Source organism: Bos javanicus, chromosome 19 (assembly GCF_032452875.1).
Source record: "Bos javanicus breed banteng chromosome 19, ARS-OSU_banteng_1.0, whole genome shotgun sequence".
Taxonomy (NCBI): Eukaryota; Metazoa; Chordata; class Mammalia; order Artiodactyla; family Bovidae; genus Bos; species Bos javanicus.
The window spans coordinates 55516924-55535656 of NC_083886.1; the positions used below are offsets into that span (position 1 = coordinate 55516924).

The window sequence follows — 18733 nt, forward strand, 5'->3', positions numbered from 1 at the left end:
GAAACTTGGGGAAACTGAGTCCCACAGAAATTGGCTTCGACCAGAGACTAGAAGGCTTCTAGATACTCGGCCGCCTTCATCCTGCTCAGACCTCTGGGTGGGTGAGGATAAGGGTCGAAAGCTGGCGGGGAGAGGGCACAGTTCGTCGAGGGCTCGATGGGCAGGAGAAGCGGGGCGCCCCCCCCCAACCCCGCCGTCGGGTCACGTGACTTATCGGAGGCGGGTCACCACGTGGGCCGGGCTGGGCGGTGCAGTTCTGTGGCTCCGCCAGGTCTGCCTCGTCTCGGGTTGTCCACTCGCTCCCTCTGACCTCTCGGTCCCTCCCGCAGTTGGTGGAGTCCGAACACAGTTCCCGGCGGCCCTTGCTGGGCAGGGGCGGGGGACAGGTGAGTCGCCGCCCGTCCCCGCTCCCCAGCGCCCCCCAGGTAAGCGGCCAGGATGTGCGACCCTGGTGGGGCGGAGCGATAACTCTGCGGCTTAGGGGTGGTCCCCGCCCCCTCCCAACCCCATCCAGTTCCCTTGAGGCCACCAGCTAGACCCCCTCCAAGTTCCTTTGGGACTCTGAGACCACTAGGCACTGAGTTCCCTCCCGCGGTTCTTCTGTATCTCCCTGAGTTTTGCGGAGGGTCCCGCTGGGGGACCGGCTGATCCCACTGCACCACCCGCCCCTCCCCCTCGCCCCTGCAGGTGCTTCAGGGGGAGGGCAGCGGTTTTTGTTTCTCCGGAAGGGAAGGGGTAGAGGCCCCCGTAGGTACCACTGATCGAAAGTGAGGGGGTGGGAGACTGGCAGATGAGGGTCCAGGGGCTCTCAGAGCTGTCACCGCCACTGGGCTCGCAGGCGTGGCTGCCACTCTGCCTTGATGGTAACTGCCCCCAGAGGACTCGCTTCCGGCTGGGGTGGAGTTTCTGGAGACTGGGCCCGGCCCTGCACCTCCCTACCCAGCTCAGGGCTCAGTAATGGTGCGCCCCGGAAACTCCTGCCCGACTTGTCCCCACCTGGGCAAGGGTACCAGGGCCCTGGGTACCACCCAGGCAGAAGTCCAAAGCAGTGCCCAGGTGCCAGTGCCCAGGTGAGCCCCCAGCCCCCACGCAGCCTCTGAGCACCTCCCACACGCCCTGCTCCTCCCTCCTGGAGAAGGGGTGTGTGGGAGAGGCCTGTAGCTCAGAACTTGGGAAGGTCTGTGTTTCCTGGAAGGAATTCCCGCTCTAGACTGTGGGGGCACTCTCAGCCCCGGCTCCAGCCACTTTTCCTTTTAGGCCGAGTCAAGAGTCCACCCCTGACCTCTGCTGGTTTCTCCACACTGTGCTCCTGTGGGAGGAAAGGGAGGGGGCTTGGGCTGTGTGGGGCCTGGGCTCTGAGACTGGACACCCCCAAGCGGGGGCACTGTCTGGGCACAGCCCTAGTGGGCTGGGCACCCCGGCCTCGCCTGAGGAAGCCCCTTGAGCTGAGCCAGCTTTCCTAAGTGCTGAGCTCCCTGGCGTTAAGGGTGGGGAGAGGGGCGGGGGTGGGGGACAGGGCAGACTGAGGGCTGGGCCCAGTCTTGCTGGGGCAGAGTCCTGCAGGCGTCAGCTGGTGGCTGGGAGCCCGCTCCCCCCCACCCCGCCCTACTCCCACAGGGTGGAGAGCCTGGACAAGGCCACCCTGGTTCTGTTGTCCTGGGTGACGGCAGAGCCCGGACAAAGGCTGGACAAAGGCTGCCTGTTTAAGGCCCAGCCCCCTCCCCAGCCAGCTGCCTAGGCCCGCCCCGAGGTGATGGAATGTAAGGAACTCTCAGGAGGGCTGAGACCTTGATGTGCCCAGCTTGGCACAGAGTGACCGCCGTGGAGGGGGGACGCAGTCTGGGGTGCAGCTGAAGCCATGCTGTCTGCTGTTCTGTCCGGCGCTGGTGAGGGGTGAGGGGCGCGGGCCCAGGCCGCTGGATCCTGTGAGATTTCTGGCAGGAGGAAGTGCTGCGGGGTCACGGGTGGGCACAGGAAAGGCCCCAGCTGTCCTGACCTTTCTCCCCAAGAGGGGGACTCCCCAGGTCAGAACCTTAGGAATGGAGAGCTGCATCCGCAGGCCCCCACCTGCCCATCCTCTTGCAGGAATGGCGCCACTGAGGAAACCGGTGGGGAACTGCCCAGACTCCCCTCCCTTCCTTCCTCCCTAACCGCCCTCCTCCCCTCTGGTGGTGGAGGAGTCTCCCTGTCAGTCCATTCCTGCCTGCGGTTTTTCTCGGGTCACTCACTGGTGCTTCCCAGGTGGCGCTAGTGGTAAAGAACCTGCCTGCCAATGCAGGAGACCTGAGAGACGCAGGTTCAATCCTTGGGCTGGGAAGATCCTCTGGAAGAGGGCATGGTAACCCACTCCAGTATTCTTTGGGTTTGTCTGGTGGCTCAGATGGCAAAGAATCTGCCTGCAGTGCGGGAGACCCGGATTTCATCCCTGGGTTGGGAAAAGTCCCCTGGAGAAGGAAATGGCCACCTACCCCAGTATTCTTGCCTGGAGAATTCCATGGACAGAGGATCCTGGTGGGCTACGGTCCATGGAGGTCACAAAGAGTGGGAACGACTGAGTGACTAACAACACTGGACCGTGTGACTGTGTGTTTGGTGTTTGTCTGTAGATGGGGGCAGGGTTGGGGCTCAGGCAGCCCAGGCTGGAAGCGGCACCTCCCACGGTCCCCAGGGAGTGGGTGGCGGGGCTGGGTGCCAGGCTCACTTTGCTGTAACGCTTCCTGTCTCATCAGATGGGCAGCGGGAGGCTCTGGAGGCCGTGTCCAGGCTCTGAACTGCGCTAGGGCTGTGGACTTGCTGGCAGTGGGCTGCAGACATGTCCCAGTCGCCAGCCTTTGTCCTCAATGTCCTCGAGACCCCAGAGGACCCAGAGGGGTAGGTGCTCTGGGGTGGGGCTGGGGGCCGGGATGTGTCACCCCCAGGGAGAGGTGGGCTGGACCTCAGCCCTTTGGAGGGGGAAGGCTGCTGGGGTGAGGACTGGGTCAGCAGCAGCCTGACCTCCCCGCCACATCCCCCGTTCTGGATCCAGCAGCCAAGAGCCCAGCCCCTATGATGAGAGCGAAGTGCATGACTCCTTCCACCAGCTCATCCAGGAGCAGAGCCGCTGGGTGGCCGAGGAGGGGCTGGAGCTGCAGCAGAGGCAGCCGGAGACTGGCACCCTGGGGGCCTCAGGTGAGCCCACCTGTCCAGGTGCTGGGATGCGGTGGGCAGGGCACTGAGCCTCTCACCCTCTGAGGAAGCCCCTCCTAGCGGCCTGGGGAGGGGGCTGGGCGGGGAGATCTCCAGCCGGCAGGATCCGTAGAACCTCTGGACAAGTCTTAACTTTGCTGGACAGGCAGCGACCACGAGACCATGCTGGGGCCTGAGGGTGCCCCCGTCTACAGCATGGCCACGCTCCGCATCTTGGCCAGCATGCCCAGTCGCACCATTGGTGAGTGGGACCCTTTCCCTTCGGACCCTGGGCTGGGCTGGGGTTTCTGGCTGAAGATCTACAGATCCCAGAGCTGGGCCCCTTCTGCTCCCACCTCACCCTATCTGCTGCCTGGAGACCCAGCCCAGCCCCAGGCAGCCTCGCTGGGTTCTAAAAAAATGACTCCAGAGTCATCATGGGGATAAAAATAGGCTCTTGGGAACCGGTGGAGCTTGAGGTCTCTTATGAAGGGACTTTCCTGGGTCCTGGGAAGCAGTGTGTGTGTGGGGGGTGGTGGTCCCTGCTCCACGTGAGGGGGCCGCATCCCTCCACTGACCAGTGGCCTCTGCAGGCCGGAGCCGTGGGGCCATCATCTCCCAGTACTACAGCCGCACGGTGAAGCTGCGTCGCAGGGCCGGCCGGCCGCAGCTCAGGGACATGGGCCGCTCAGCCCGGCCCAGCCTCCGCCTGTACGACCTGGAGCTGGACTCTGCGGTCCTGGAGGAGGAGGGTGAGTGGGGGTGGGGCGGGACCTCACTGGGGAGGACATCTGCTGGCGGGGTGGGGGCTGGGGTGCAGCGGGCTGTCTGAAGGTCCCCTGGAGTGAGGTCCCTTTGCAGGCGTGCAGGAGGGTCTTGGTGTCCCGGCCATTGGGACAGAGAAGCATGGGCCTCTTCGGCTGCACAGGATCTGACTCAGCAGCCAGGCACTCTACAATGTCTGTCGAGTGTTTGTAGTGTCACAGACGCTGGTATTGGCTTTGGGATGTGATGGTGGTGAGCATATCCATTCAGTTCTCGTGCAGTTTATCATCTGGTGAAACAGGAACCAAATAAACGGATAAGCGATGGTTAAGGAGATCCAACCAGTCCATTCTGAAGGAGATCAGCCCTGGGATTTCTTTGGAAGGAATGATGCTGAAGCTGAAACTCCAGTACTTTGGCCACCTCATGCGAAGAGTTGACTCATTGGAAAAGACTCTGATGCTGGGAGGGATTGGGGACAGGAGGAAAAGGGGACGACAGAGGATGAGATGGCTGGATGGCATCACTGACTCGATGGACGTGAGTCTGAGTGAACTCTGGGAGTTGGTGATGGACAGGGAGGCCTGGCGTGCTGCGATTCATGGGGTTGCAAAGAGTCGGACACGACTGAGCGACTGAACTGAACTGAACTGAACTGAAAACTCAGATTGAGATGAGATGTGATGGCTGGATGGTGTAGCCGATGCAATGGACATGAACATGGGCATACTTTGGGAGACGGTGAGGGACAGGGAGGCCTGGCGTGTTGCAGTCCATGGGGTCACAAAGAGCTGGACACAACCCGGTGACTGAACAGCAACAACAAAGCTCAGACAAGGGCAGCTGAGGAAAAGTGCCTGGCAGGAGAGCGTTGCAGCGCCCATCTAGCCTAGAGGAATCCCGGGAGGCTTCCTGGAGGACGTGACACTAGAGCTGATGGGGGCATGTGCAAAGGCCCCGGGGTGGGAGCCTCCTGGCTTTCCTGAGCATCTGGGAGGCTGGTGTGGGGGAGTTGGGGAACAAGAGAGAAAAGCTGTAGGAAGGAGCAGGGCTCAGCACACAGGTCAGTCTTCAACCAAGTGATCTCTGGCAGCAGCGCCCAGGGCCTTGGGCACTTCCTGGGGCCCTCCTGTGTTTCCCCTCCCTGTTTACCCAAGGCCCCCAGCTGGTAGGTGATGGAGCAGTGCAGGGTGATGTGAGCTCAGGGGTCAGGGTGAATGTTCCAGTTTTATTGTGCGAACCAGGCTGGGTGTCTGCTTTCCGGTCATTTCTTATCTGGAAAGAGGAGTTAAAATAGCATCCCCTTTCCAGGGTGGGTGTGAGGATGAAAGGAGAGAGGCCGAGGGGTGGCCAGATCTCCAGACCCCGCCGTCCTCTACTGACCCCAGCGGGGCTTGGCATAGTGGGAAGTGGTGGGGGGCTGGGGGGCTGGGACCCCATTGCTGCTGAGTAGGGGGAGCATATAGGGCTCCGGTTCATGGGGGATCAGAGCAAGATGCTCGAGGGGCCCCAGGAGGGGAGTTTGGGTCAAGGAGAGGGGCACTGGGCTGGGCCTTGGAAGATGCGGGGAACTTGATTGTGTCCTGGGCTCCCGGGGGTGGAGGTAAGAGAGGGTGACGGCCGGCAGGCATGTGGGCCTGGCCCGGAGGCAGAGGCCTGGGTGGCAGGGGACAGCTGCACGGCAGGAGGGAGGGCAGGGTGCCGCAGGAACCTCAGCTCGCCTCCTTCCCCCTGCAGAGAAGCGGGGCCTCCTGGTGAAGGAGCTCCAGGGCCTGACAGCGGCCCAGCGGGACCACATGCTTCGGGGGATGCCCCTAAGCCTGGCTGAGAAACGCTGCCTGCGGTCAGTGCCCCTCCACCTCGGGTGGCCCCCAGACGCCCTTCCTCGGGTGGGCGGGGCAGGGGGTGATGGCGGTCCCCGGTGGGGAGGGAGTGGACCGACCCCAGACGCTGCCTCTGCCCCCAGGGAGGAGAGCCGGCCCCCAAGGGGCAAGCAGAGAGCCCAGCGGCACCGCGGGCTCCTCTCCTGCTGCGACCAGCTCCGTGACAGCTGTGTCCTGGTAGGAGCATCTGGGTACCCGGGAGGGAAGGGGTGGAGTGGAGTGGGGGCGATGGGGGGGTCCTTTCTCCCTCCAAGTGACGCCTCCAGCCTGGCTCCGGGCCGGGACTGACCTCCCTTCTCCCCTCACGGCGCCCCTGCGCTCCGGGCCCCAGACTGGACTGCGGTCCTGTTGGGGCCGGCTCCCCGCCCCGGCCCCACCTGAGAGCCGTGCTGCCGCTGTCCCTGCAGGCCTCGCACAACTTGGGGCTGGCGCTGCTCTCGGGGCTGCAGGCCCTGATGCCCTGGCACTACGCCCTGAAGCGGATCGGGGGCCGGTTCGGCTCCAGCGTCCTGTCCTACTTCCTCTTCCTCAAGACCCTGCTGGCCTTCAACACCCTGCTGCTGCTGCCGCTGCTGGCCTTCATCGTGGGCGTGCAGGCCGCCTTCCCACCTGCGCCCACGGGCCCGGTGCCTGCCTTCACGGGCCTGGAGCTCCTCACCGGCGGGGTGAGGCTTGGCGGGGAGGGGGCGGCGAGCAGGGGCACCCTCTTGTTACACCCCCACCCCAACTCCTGCTGTGGCTCTGGCTCCCTCGCTTTCCCTGGGACCCTGGAAGCCCTAGGGCAGCCGCGCTCCTCCGTTCACCTCCGTGTTCCCCTCACCCCGCTTGCTCTCTGGCCCTTCCCCTTGTGCCTTTCTCCTCGCTCCGCCTTCTGGGTGCCCTGCAAGCCTGAGGGTGGGTCAGCTGCCAGGAGGGCAGACTCCCTGACCCTGCCAGGCGTTTTCTCCGCAGGGCTACTTCACCCACAGTGTCATGTACTACGGCTACTACAGTAACGCCACGTTGAACCAGCCTTGTGCCTCCCCACTGGATGGCAGCCAGTGCACTCCCGAGGCGGGCAGCCTGCCCTACAGCATGCCGCTGGCCTACCTCTTCACCCTGGGGGCAGCTTTCTTTATCACCTGCATCACTCTGGTCTACAGGTAATGGCTCTCTGCCGTGTGAACCCAGTTCCGAGCATCACTGACCCACCCATGCATCCATCTGTTCATTCATTCATCCATCTGTCTACCTATCCATCCGTCATCACTCCCTCCGTTCATTCATCCATTCATCTGTCCATCCATTAATCCATCTGGCTACCCATCCATTCATCATCTCTTCATCCATCCAGCCACCCATCCAGTCATCCATCTAGCTACCCACCCATCCATTTTCCCATCCACTCATCCGTCCAAAGATTGAAGGCAAGAGGAGAAGGGGGCAACACAGGATGAGATGGTTGGATGGTAGGGACATGAGTTTGAGCAAACTCCGGGAGATAGAGAAGGACTGGGAAGCTTGGCTTGTTGCAGTCCACCTTGGGGTCACAAAGTTGGACACAGCTGAGTCTGAACAACAACAATCCATCCATCATCACTCTATCCATACATCTATCTATCAACCATGCGTCCGTAGATCCTTCCTTCCATCCATACTTTCATCCACACACCCATCCACTCCACACACATTTGCTGCGCTCTGCTCAGGGCAGGAAGATAAATGAGCTCGGTGCACATCCTTGAGACGCTTGCTGTGTACAGGAGAAGACAGGCCAGTGAAGAGGCTGGGAAACTGTTGCGTTGCTCAGGTGTTATGGAGCATGGGAGTCAGACCAGCTTCCTAGGGGGGTGGCCCTAGTACCACAGAGGGAGGTTAAATAAGGGCAGCCAGGGAAAGACAGAGGAAGGTACTCTGGTTCTCAGAAGAGGCAGTGCACAGGTCCTGAGGTAAGCCAGAAGCTTCTCTAGCCACGTCTGGGTGGGAGGCAGCCGGCGTGGTGGTGGGGAGTGGAGCTGACCCCATTTCTAGCCCTTTGTGGCTGCTGGGCATCCTGCTGGACAGGTCTGACCTAGGGTGGGCGGTGGTCCACCCCAGGAGGCTGAGAGCTCTGGGCTAGAGGAGGGGCAGGGAGAGTGGCCGGAGGCCCATCAGCACTGGCCGGGGGTGGGGGGCCTCCTGTGAGTGGCCGGTGCACTTTGTCAGATCTGTTTCTCCCGGCCTCTTCGCCTTTTGCCAAGCCTGGCTCTGCTTCTCCCAGCATGTCCCGCTCTTTCGGGGAGAGCTACCGAGTGGGCAGCACCTCGGGGGTCCACGCCATCACCGTTTTCTGTTCCTGGGACTACAAAGTGACCCAGAGATGGGCCACCCGGCTTCAGCACGACAACATCCGAACCCAGCTGAAGGTGAGGTGGGGGCTCACAGCCCCCTGGGGCCACGGTCTGCCACCCCCGTGTCCAGGGGAACACCAGTTGGGGCCCTGCAGTGGGCCTTCGAGAAGGGCTTCCTCTTCTTGAAGGCCCCGTGTCCTCCGGCCCTGGCAGGAAGAGGCCTCCACTGTGCCAGCTGGCCCGCACTCCCAGCCCCCCCGGTAGCCCTGGGGTACAAGTGAGAACAGTGAGGTCTCAGTCCCTTGCCCATGGCCCTTTGGGCCAGAGGGTGGCTGAGCTGGGCCTCCTGGAAGATTCTCTGCTGTTGGGGGTCCCTGCTGTGGGATTCGAGTCACGGGCGCTCAGTTTTGACCCAGCTGTCGGGCCCTCAGGGAGCGTCCCATGGCTCCTAGTCGGTGAGGGAACAGCTGTCTGCAGGCAGCACGGCTCAGTAGGCAGGTGGGGGGCAGGCCATGTCCCTGGAGACGGGGCCTCTGACGGAGCCACAGGCCGTGGTACCGGGGGCAGGCGGGAGGTGAGCCCTGGCCGCCCCCGACCCCAAGCCTCCCCGTGTGTCGGCTCCGTGCGCCCCCCCGGGGTGTGGTGTGCGCGTGGGCAGGTCCCCGCGTGTCTGTGCCCTGGGGGACAGGCTCGCTGTCACCTGCAGGAGCTGCTGGCTGAATGGCAGTCACGCCAGCACCGCCGGAGTGCATGCGGGCAGCTGCGACGGGTGGCTGTGCTGGGGCTCGTGTGGCTGCTATGTCTGGGCACCACTCTGGGCTGCACCCTAGCTGTCTACACATTCTCGGAGCTCATGATCAAGGTGCGGAGAGGGCGCGGGCGGCCCCCGAGGAGGCCGGGGCCTCCCGCTTTATTAGCTGGGACCCCTGGCCTCCCACACCCTCCGCCCCGGCCCCCTCCAGAGGACCCTTTCCTCCCGGGCCTTGTTCTCATTCTAGTTCTAACGCTATTATGACGTCCTTTTGTTTTCTTGTCTTTTGGTTTCTCTTTTCACTTTTTTTCCGACACCTGCGTTCCATCCTCCCTTCTCCGCCTCCCGCCCCCCTTCCTGTGCGGTTTGAACACAGGGCCTGGGGTGGGGGAGGTGTGCCTGCATCTGCACCTGCTCTGTCCCCCCAGACCCCTCCCTGCAGCCCCTTCCCCCCCACGGCCGGGCCCGGCAGTGGACCTGACCCTGTCCTTGGGGCCCCTCCGGGGACCGCTGCCCCGCCCCGCCCCGCCCCAGCAGAGCCCAGTGTCCGCCGAGCGGGAGGCTGTCCTGCTGCTCCTGCCCCTGGTGGTTTGCCTCCTCAACCTGGGGGGCCCCTACCTGTTCCGCATCCTGGCTGCCCTGGAGCGGCACGACTCCCCAGTGCTGGAGGTGTACGTGGCCATCTGCAGGTGCGAGGCTAGCTGGGCCAGGTGCGGGTTTCTGGGGCGGGACTTCTGTCTCCCAGGCGCCCTGCCCTCAGCCCATGCACCCACCCTTTTCCGCAGGAACCTCATCCTCAAGATGGTCACCTTGGGGATTCTTTGCTACCACTGGCTGGGCCGCAGGGTGGGCACCCTGAAGGACCAGGTGAGGGTGGGCCGGGCGGTGCTGGTGGGGGCCTGGGGCTCCCCGGGCCCCTCACAGCAGCCAGCCCTTGCCTGACCTTCCCTGGCTCTGTCCGCAAGCGTCCTGGGGGCACCCTGGTGGTAGGGGAGGGTGGGGGCTGAGGCCGCCTCCGTTTCAGTGCTGGGAGAACTTCGTGGGCCAGGAGCTGTACCGGCTCATGGTGATGGACTTCATCTTCACGCTGCTGGACACGCTTCTGGGGGAGCTGGTGTGGAGGTGAGGCCCGCAGGCTGGGTCCCCTCACCTGGGCGTCCCGTGCAGAAGGGCTCCTAGCGTCCTCCCCTGCATGTGTGGTGGAGATGGGGTCACCTGGGCGGTCCTCAGGCCTCTGAAAATCAGGACCTGACCCCACACTGGGACCACAAATTTCCACCCATGACAGCTCTTCTGTAAAATATCGTTAAACTGAGAAAAACCCTGAGAAAACAGGATGTAGCGTATTTTTAGATCGGAAAGGAAAACAGGTTTCAAAATGATGCATGTAGTCTAATCCGTCAAGGGAAAAAAGGGTCGGGAGGAAGCACAGAAAGTGGAAGAATGTGTTCAGCTGTCCTGGCTGTGGGTGCTAGCATGGCAGGTGTCATTTCCCTCTTTTTTGTGTTTTCTTTGAGAACATTGGAATTTAAAAATAATAAGATTTTTACTTAAAATTTTTTCAAGATTGATTTTTATTTTTGGCCGCACCTCGTGGCATGCAGAACTTCCCCGACCAGGGATCGAACCCCTGCCCCCTGCAGTGGAAACGTGGAGTCTTAACTACTGGACCACCAGGGAGGCCTCAATAATAATAAAAATTTTTTTTTTAGAAAATCTTTTTTTTCCTTGGCTGTGCTGGGTCTTCGTTGCTGTGTGCAGGCTTCTCGCTGTAGCGGCTTCTTCTGCCGTGGAACACGAGCTCTAGGGTTTGGGGCTTCAGTGATTGTGGCATGTGGGTTCAGTAGTCGTGGCTCCCGGGCTCTAGAGCACAGGCTCAGTAGTCGGGGCGCACGGGTTTAATTGCCTCATGGCATGTGGGATCTTCCGGGGCCAGGAATCAAACTGTGTCTCCTGCACTGGCAGGTGGATTCTTTACCACTGAACCACCAAGAGGGATGCCATATCTGATAGCTCAGCTGGGAAAGAATCCTCCTGCAATTCAGGAGACCTTGGTTTAATTCCTGAGTCAGGAAGATCCGCTGGAGAAGGGATACCCACTCCAGTATTCTGGCCTGGAGAATTCCATGGACTGTATAGTCCATGGGGTCGCAAAGAGTCAGACACGACTGAGCGACTTTCAATTCACTTTCACCAGGGAGGGAGTGAAAGTTGCTCAGTCGTGTCCAACTCTTTGCAACCCCACGGACTGCAGCCTGCCAGGCTTCTCTGTCCATGGAATTTTCCAGGCAAGAATACTTTCCCTTCTCCAGGGGAAGTTTTTGACCCAGGGATCGAACCTGGGTCTCCCTCATCACAGGCAGATTCTTCACCGTCTGAGCCACCAGGGAATAAGATTTTTAAAAAGCAGTAACACCTTTGATGCCAACGTGCATGTTTGCACTGGGGTGTATCGCACGTGCTTAGAAAATGGACAGAGACTAAGTCAGCTGCAGTGCAGACCCCTCCGTGTGGGACCCCAGTCCGCCATCTCCCCTCAACATCGCTGGGCACTGGGAGGGGTGGGCTGGCTCGTCAGCTTGCCGTGCAGGTCAGGGTGGGGTCCCAGCGTCCCTCGGGCTGGTCTCGGGGATCGGTCCTCCTTAGTGACCCCTGGGCTCTTCTGCCCCAGGCTTTTCTCTGAGAAGCAGCTTAAGAGGAAGGGGAAGCCTGAGTTCGACATTGCAGGAAATGTTCTGGAGCTGATTTACGGGCAGACCCTGACTTGGTGAGCATCTCCCTTGTGTGTCCCATTGCCCAGCCCCCGGGGAGGCTGACCCCTTCCCCCTCAAGGCCCCAGCAAGGTCCAGTCCTGGGATTCTGGAGTGACCTGACCCCTCAGCCCCCAGTGGACCCAGGCTCCAGTCCCCTTGCTGGGCTTTCCTCGAGGTCTGATCCTGAGCCAGGCCTGGGGGGACAGTTCTGGGCCTGGGGAGCAGCCTGGGGGTCAGGACCCCAGACCCTGGACTGCAGCCCTCTCTTCTCCACGCCCTCCTCAGGCTGGGGGTCCTCTTTTCCCCGCTCCTGCCCGCCATGCAGATCATTAAACTGCTGCTCCTCTTCTACATTAAGAAGGTAAAGGTGTTGCTGGGTCCTGGGGGTGGGGGCGCGGGGGGCAGCAGGCCTGGGGAGCGTGTGCAGCCAGGGTGGCCACTGGGCCGGCAACACGGAGCCCTAGGACATTAGAACTCTTCCCTGGCCTGGGTGGTATGTGGCTGGCAGCCCAGGGCCACCCTCTGGGGTCAGTCGCACAGACCCCAGCTGATTTCCGGCCCCGAATCTCTGCCTTTGGCAGGCTGGCAGCATCCCGTTAGGGTCTATGGTTGTCGCCACGTGCCCGTGTGTACAGGTCAGGGCTTCCAGCCGGGGGCTCAGAGGCGCTCAGAACCAGCACCTCCTCTCCTCTGCTCCCCGTGTTTCCTCATCTGTACACAGGGGATATGGGCTGCCCAGGTGACTCAGTGGTAAAGAATCCACCTGCTGAGTGGGAGATATGGGTTCGATCCCTGGGGCGGGAAGATCCCCTGGAGAAGGAAATGGGAACCCACTCCAGTATCCTTACCTGAGAGATCCCATGGACAGAGGAGCCTGGCAGGCTACAGTCCGTGGGGTCACAAAGAGTCTGACATGCTTTAGTGACTAAACAATAAAACAAACAAAAAAACCCCATGGATGGTGCCCTAGGGGGCACTGCTGGAGATGATGTTTATAAAGCCCAGGGCGTGGGTCTGGCCCACTGGAGACCTTTAGTCAATGGAGGTGGCTTTGAGTAGCATCCCTCCTGCTTACAAGTGAGCTGGCCAAGCATCCCCTCATGTCCATTGGTCTCCCCTCTGCAGACGGGGAGGTGGCCCCACTGGCCCTCCCCAGCCTGCGGGCTTAGGATTTCAAGCGTCTGCCTCTCTGTCGGGCTGTTCTGAGGTCTTGGCTCAGGCTGGAAGCCGGGCTCAGGGTGCTGGAAGCGCAGCACCCCCTCAGCCCACGGCGGGCCTCGGTCCTGTTCGCTCTGGGAGGCCCCACCAGGCCTGGGAGTGGGGGTGGTGGACGGCAGGGTGGTGGTGGCCGAACGCAGCCTTTGTCCCCAGGCCAGCCTGATGGCCAACTGCCAGGCACCCCGCAGGCCCTGGAAGGCGTCCCACATGAGCACCGTCTTCATCTCCCTGCTCTGCTTCCCCTCCTTCCTGGGCGCGGCCGTTTTCCTCTGCTACGCTGTCTGGCAGTGAGTGGGCGCCTGGCCTCCGGGGTTGGGGTGTGGGGAGGGCCGCCTGGCGAGGCTCTGACTGCTGGCCGAGGTTCGGGTGGTGTGGAGCGGCCCTTTGCCCGGGCTCAGGGGTCACGCCGCCCACCCTCTGCCCCCAGGGTGAAGCCCTCAAGCACCTGCGGCCCCTTCCGGACCCTGGACACCATGTATGAGGCGGGGAAGGTGTGGGTGCGCCGCCTGGAGAAGGCGGGCCCCCGCGTCTCCTGGCTGCCCTGGATCCACCGCTACCTGGTGGAAGATACCTTCCCCATCTACCTGGTGTCAGCCCTGCTGCTGTGAGTGACGGGGTCCCTGGCTTCTGCCACCCCCGGGGCTCCTGCGAGGGGCCCAGCCTGACCACCCGTCTCCCGCAGGGCTGTGATCTACCTCAACATCCAGGTGGTGAAGGGCCAGCGGAAGGTCATCTGCCTCCTCAAGGAGCAAATCAGCAACGTGAGTGCCCCTCTGAGCCCTCCACCCAGGATCCCTCCAGGCTTTTCACCTCCCTGGGATCTGGGCTGTGGAAAGGGGTTGTTTGCTAAGCAAATTATATCAATTGAGATACATAGTTTGTATTCATCAGAGTTGTAGATGGGAGGCAGCCAGGCTGCCCATCTGCAAAGAGCCCGCTGGGAGGAGGGCTCCAGAGGTGCTTCTCCGACGACCGCCCCCCCCACCCCCCGTCCCCCAGAGGTCGCCCAGCCCTGCCTCGTGGGCTGTCCCTCCCTCCTCCCTGCTCAGTTACTGGACCTCCCATCACCTTTGGGGCAAGTCACTGCCCTGACAGTCAGGGTCACTCGGGCTGGCGTTTGCCTGGACGGCAGGAGCCTTTCGCCTGGGCCTTACCCTGCCCAGGTCTGGGCTGGCTGCTCAGGAGCACGTGTCAGTGACAGCAGTTCTCCCTGAATACTCAGTGGGCTCTGGCCCTGTCCCCAGGGCCCCGACATCGCTCTCCCCACTGCTATTTTTTTTTCCTTTTCTCCCTTTCCTTCCCGGTTTCTCCCGTGTGTACTCAATGCTTGAGCCCGCCTTGGGGCCAGCTGCTGCCTGTGTCCCCCAGGCAGTCACATCAGGGCTGGTAGCTCCCCGCCATCCTGCGTTAGAAGTGACCTGAGGGTCCACTGCCGGGGGTCAGCCAAGGCGGGACCGGGCTGGGCTGCAGCTCGTGTGAGCCTGCTGCTGGCTGGTTGGTGCAGGGGCTCAGAGTCAGGTCTTTCCAAGTGGGAGGATCCCCTGGGGACTGCTTCCACTTTTTATTGGGTTGTAAGCAATGCAATGCTTCTACAAACAGCAGGCAGGGCTCAGGCTGGGCGTTTTGGCTGAGGGGGGTTGCCTGGCCCCAGCTGTTGGAAATGGGTTGTTTTTCCCAACTGGCTCGTGCTCTGCTGTGTCGATCTTCGGGACCTGAGGTGCCCGGCGGGATGCACAGGGGCATTGAGAGGGGAACCCCTGGTTCACCTTGTTCCGCCTGCCGTTCCTCTAGGAGCTGAAGGACAGTTCCCCAGGCGGCCCTCGTGGTGGGCAGCGTCTCCCACCAAGGCTGAGCACGGGCCCGGTTCTGAGTCTGGGGCTGCTGGTCTGAGCTCCGCCAGCACTCGGAGCATCTTCTCCTGGGACTGAGCAGGGCGGCTTACTCAGGCGCACGGCCCTCTGTACCCACCAACTCGGTGGAGAGAAAATGGGGAGGACCCATCTTGGAGGTGTGTCTGTCTCAGCATCTTCCTGGGTGAGCCAGGGTCCCCGGCACCCAGGACGCATTCGAGCAGAATTGCTGTTTTCTCTTTGTGAAGGCTCCCTACCAGAAACCCAGTCTGACCCTGGAGCTGCATGGGCCCTGAAGTCTGCCGGGTGTTTAACCCGGTTCTCGACTTTAAACCTTTATGCACTTTTCACAGTCATTTGTCGAAAGAGCCCTGGGTTGGCTGATTTGTTGTTGTTGTTTAGTCGCTAAGTCACGTCCAACTCTTTGCGACCCCATGGACTGCAGCATGCCAAGCTTCCCTGTCCTTCACCATCTCCCAGTGTTTGCTTAAACTCATATCTGTTGAGTCGGTGATGCCATCCAACCATCTCATCCTCTGTCGCCCCCTTCTCCTCCTGCCCTCAATCTTTCCCATCATCAGGGTCTTTTCCAATGAGTTGGCTCTTCGTATCTGGTGGCCAAAGTATTGGTTGATCGCTGCCCCAAAGATGTCCTTGTCCTAAACCCAGGAGCTGTGAATGAGCCATGTCACCTGGCATTGGAGTTGGGGGTTCAGGATTGCAGATGGAATTACAGTTGCTGTAATTCCATCCGCTGATCTGGAGGTGGGGAAGATTGTCCTGGATCATTTGGGTGGGCATGATAAAGCCCTTAGAAAAGGAAGTTGGAGAGTCAGTATCAGAGAAAAGGGTGTAAGAAGGACTTGACTGGACGCTGCTGGCTCTGCAGATGGGAGGAGGCTGTGAGCCCAGGGATGTGGGCAGACTCAGAAGCTGAAGAAGGCGAGGACAGATTCTCCCTGGAGGCTCCAGAAGGAACCAGCCCTCCTCACTCCTTGATTTTAGCCCAGTGAGACCACTGTGGACTTTAGAAAATTTTGTTTCCTTCTGTCTGGCTGTGCTGGGTCTTCGTTGCTGCTGGGCTTTTCTCTAGCTGCAGCGTGGGCTTCTCTTTGTGGTGGCTCCTCTTGCTGCGGAGCACGGGCTCCAGGGTGCTCGGGCTTCAGTAGTTGTGGTGCTTGGACTCAGTAGTTGCGGTTCTTGGGCTCTAGAGCGCAGGCTCGATAGCTGTGGTGCACAGGCTTAGTTGCTCCATGACATGTGAGGTCTTCCCTGACCAGGGCTTGAACTTGTGTCTCCTGCATTGACAGGCGGATTCTTTACCACTGAGCCACCAGAGAAGCCCTATTGTAGACTTCTGATCTCTAGAACCAAAAGGTGTTGAATTTGTGTTGCTTTAAGCCACTAACTTTCTGTAATCGATTAGCGCAATGATAGAAAACCCATACAAACCCCATGACCCAAGCACACAGTGACCAAGGTCAGAGAGGAGGTAATTTCCCCAGGGCAGACTTACTAAGTAGCAGGACCAGTTATATATTGAGTCAGGCTTGTTTCTGGTGGCAGCCCTCGCTGTGTGAATCAGCACATTTCCCTTTTCACATTGGCTGCTAGGAGGCTAAGCTGTGTGTGTGTGTGTGTGTGTGTGTGTGTGTGCCCACTGTAGGGTTCTCGGTTTTCCCTCGTTCTTGCTTGGTACCTCTGTCTCCTTTCTTTAAACTTTTCGTGTTCACGGGGTCAAATCTTTGAGAGCCCCTCAGAGTGCCATACTGGAGCAGGCCACTTCTGGATGGACATGCAGTGGACAGCTGCTCTCTGTGTTCTGGTGTTTCTAGGAGGGGGAGGACAAAATCTTCTTGATCAACAAGCTTCAGCGTGTCTACGAGAGGAAGGAGAGGAGCAGGTGAGGGGCCTGGGAGGGGAGTCTGCAGGGTGGGGGAGCAGGGAATGGACAGAGGCCCCTTCCTTCCAGGGGTCAGGGGTGGGGAGTGGCTGCTGGCCTCCCCGGGTGGCCCTTAACTTCTTGGGACTCCCCTGTCCACTTCCCCCACCTTTTCTCCTCAGGTGTGTGGGGCATTTGGGGCAGGAGGAGAACTTAAGTGTGGTGAGAAAGGAGAAAAGGAAGTGAACTGTGTGCAGGGGGCCGGGTTGAGCTGGGGTCTCTCACACCCTTTTCCTCCTCCTCTCTGCATCCCCTGTCTTGATGAGTCAGGGGTCGGTCTAGCTGGCCTTCTCCTCAGGCCCCACCCCTTTCTCGCCATGGGGTGAACATCCTGCCCCCAGATGCTGCTGCATCAGGAGTGCAGGGCCTGCTCCCACGGCCGCACATCTCACCCTGCATCTGTTGCCTGTGCTTAAGTCCGGGGATGGGGAGGCACACTCAGACATCTTCCTGCCGCCTGGACAGACAGACACACTCAGGGATGCACACACCCCCTTCCCCAGCCCCCGCCCAGCCAGGGGGGCTGGCTGAGGTCTGCAGGTGGAAGCCCTTGGGGCTCCCCATCCCCACCCTGGGCAGCAGGAGTCCCCCCACCCTAGAATGAGCCATCTAATAAGACATCCTCCCCACACCCTGGCCAGGAGGAGGGCATGGCAGCCCACTCCAGTGTCTTTGGCTGGAGAACCCCATGGACAGAGGAGCTTGGCGGGCTGCAGTCCCTGGGGTCACCCTCGGCCAGGTGTCAGTGGTGAATCCTGGCCTCTTCCCGCTCCTTCCCCTTCTCAGAGCTCATGAGGAAGCTGCTAGGGCGTCCTGTGGCCTAAGGGGGTGACTGGCGCGCACTGCCCGAGGCCAGGGGCCCCTCGCTGACTTCCCTTTCTGGCAGGGCTGGTAGAACCGAGGAGGCCGTGACACCCCCAGCCCTGCTCACAGACGGCTGGGACGCCCAGTAAGAGCGCCAGGCTGGCAGCCTGGTTCCTGCGGCCCTGCAGGCAGATGCCGCCTGAAGTGACCCCGCTGGGACACAACTGGGGATGGGGGCAGGGGGCAGGCTCTGCAGCCCACCTGAGGCTGAGCACCCCTTGTGAACCCTGCCTGGAACTCTTATTTATTCTAATTAAACATGTTTTGCAAAATGGGCTTATCTTGTGGGAGTCTGTGCTTGTACCCAGGCCTGTCCAGGCGTGCGCAGGTATGGCTGTGCCCCCGGGGCCTGCAGCCTGCATTCTTCTGCCTCCAATTTCTCCCTCTTTCTTCAAGGCTGTCTTCCTGGCCAGGCCCAGCCCTGTGGCCTCCCCCAGTGCCGGGCTCTGGATGGAACAGACTGCAGGGCTTCAGTGCTGAGTGCAGGGCGCCCTCTGCTGGCGCAGGCCCTCGTAGCAGGGATGCACCACACTGCAGCCTCCGGGGCTGCCCTGCTTGGGGGCTGTGGTGAGGTGGGAAGGTGGGGGGAAGAGTACAGGGGACAGATATGGAATGTGTGGTGGCGGATAATCAAGTGATGCTTTCAGTGGTTACTGGGTGGAGGGCAAATTTAGGGAGGAACTGAGGTGGGTCACGGAGAAGGCAATGGCACCCCACTCCAGTACTCTTGCCTGGAAAATCCCATGGATGAGGAGCCTGGTGGGCCGCAGTCCATGGGGTCGCTAAGAGTCGGACAAGACTCAGCGACTTCACTTTCACTTTTCACTTTCCTGCACTGGAGAAGGCAATGGCAACCCACTCCAGTGTTCTTGCCTGGAGAATCCCAGGGACGGGGGAGCCTCGTGGGGCTGCCGTCTGTGGGGTCACACAGAGTCGGACATGACTGAAGCGACTTAGCAGCAGCAGCAGCAGAGATGGGTCATAGCTTTTCTTCCAAGGAGCAAGCGTCTTTTCATTTCATTCGGAAGAAAAGCTATGACCAACCTAGACAGCATATGAAAAAGCAGAGACATTACTTTGCCAAACAAAGGTCCGTCTATTCAAAGCTATGGTTTTTCCAGTAGTCTTGTATGGATGTGAGTTGGACTATAAAGAAAGCTGGGTGCCGAAGAATTGACGCTTTTGAACTGTGGTGTTGGAGAAGACTCTTGAGAGTCCCTTGGACTGCAAGGA

The 18733-nt window shown here is 60.7% G+C and overlaps 1 protein-coding gene across 9 annotated transcripts; it reads left to right on the forward strand.

Moving 5' to 3' along the window:
• Nucleotides 1-7: 7 nt before the first annotated feature.
• Nucleotides 8-17776, forward strand: TMC6 (transmembrane channel like 6). 9 transcript variants are annotated; one of them, XM_061392682.1, is made up of 22 exons: nucleotides 8-97; nucleotides 330-386; nucleotides 2730-2871; nucleotides 3026-3168; nucleotides 3332-3427; nucleotides 3759-3917; nucleotides 5668-5773; nucleotides 5897-5990; nucleotides 6221-6478; nucleotides 6765-6955; nucleotides 8053-8197; nucleotides 8829-8984; nucleotides 9408-9562; nucleotides 9659-9740; nucleotides 9898-9995; nucleotides 11545-11640; nucleotides 11912-11987; nucleotides 12998-13131; nucleotides 13272-13448; nucleotides 13527-13605; nucleotides 16530-16597; nucleotides 17523-17776. In XM_061392682.1, the coding sequence occupies exons 3-22, from the start codon at nucleotides 2813-2815 to the stop codon at nucleotides 17587-17589; spliced, it is 2439 nt and encodes an 812-aa protein (XP_061248666.1). In that variant the 5' UTR covers nucleotides 8-97; nucleotides 330-386; nucleotides 2730-2812; the 3' UTR covers nucleotides 17590-17776. The 9 variants fall into 9 exon arrangements, with proteins under 9 accessions (XP_061248666.1, XP_061248665.1, XP_061248669.1 ...); XM_061392681.1 differs by lacking the exon at nucleotides 8-97 and having other exon boundaries at nucleotides 335-425; XM_061392685.1 differs by lacking the exon at nucleotides 8-97 and having other exon boundaries at nucleotides 335-425; nucleotides 9411-9562.
• The last annotated feature ends 957 nt before the right edge of the window (nucleotides 17777-18733 follow it).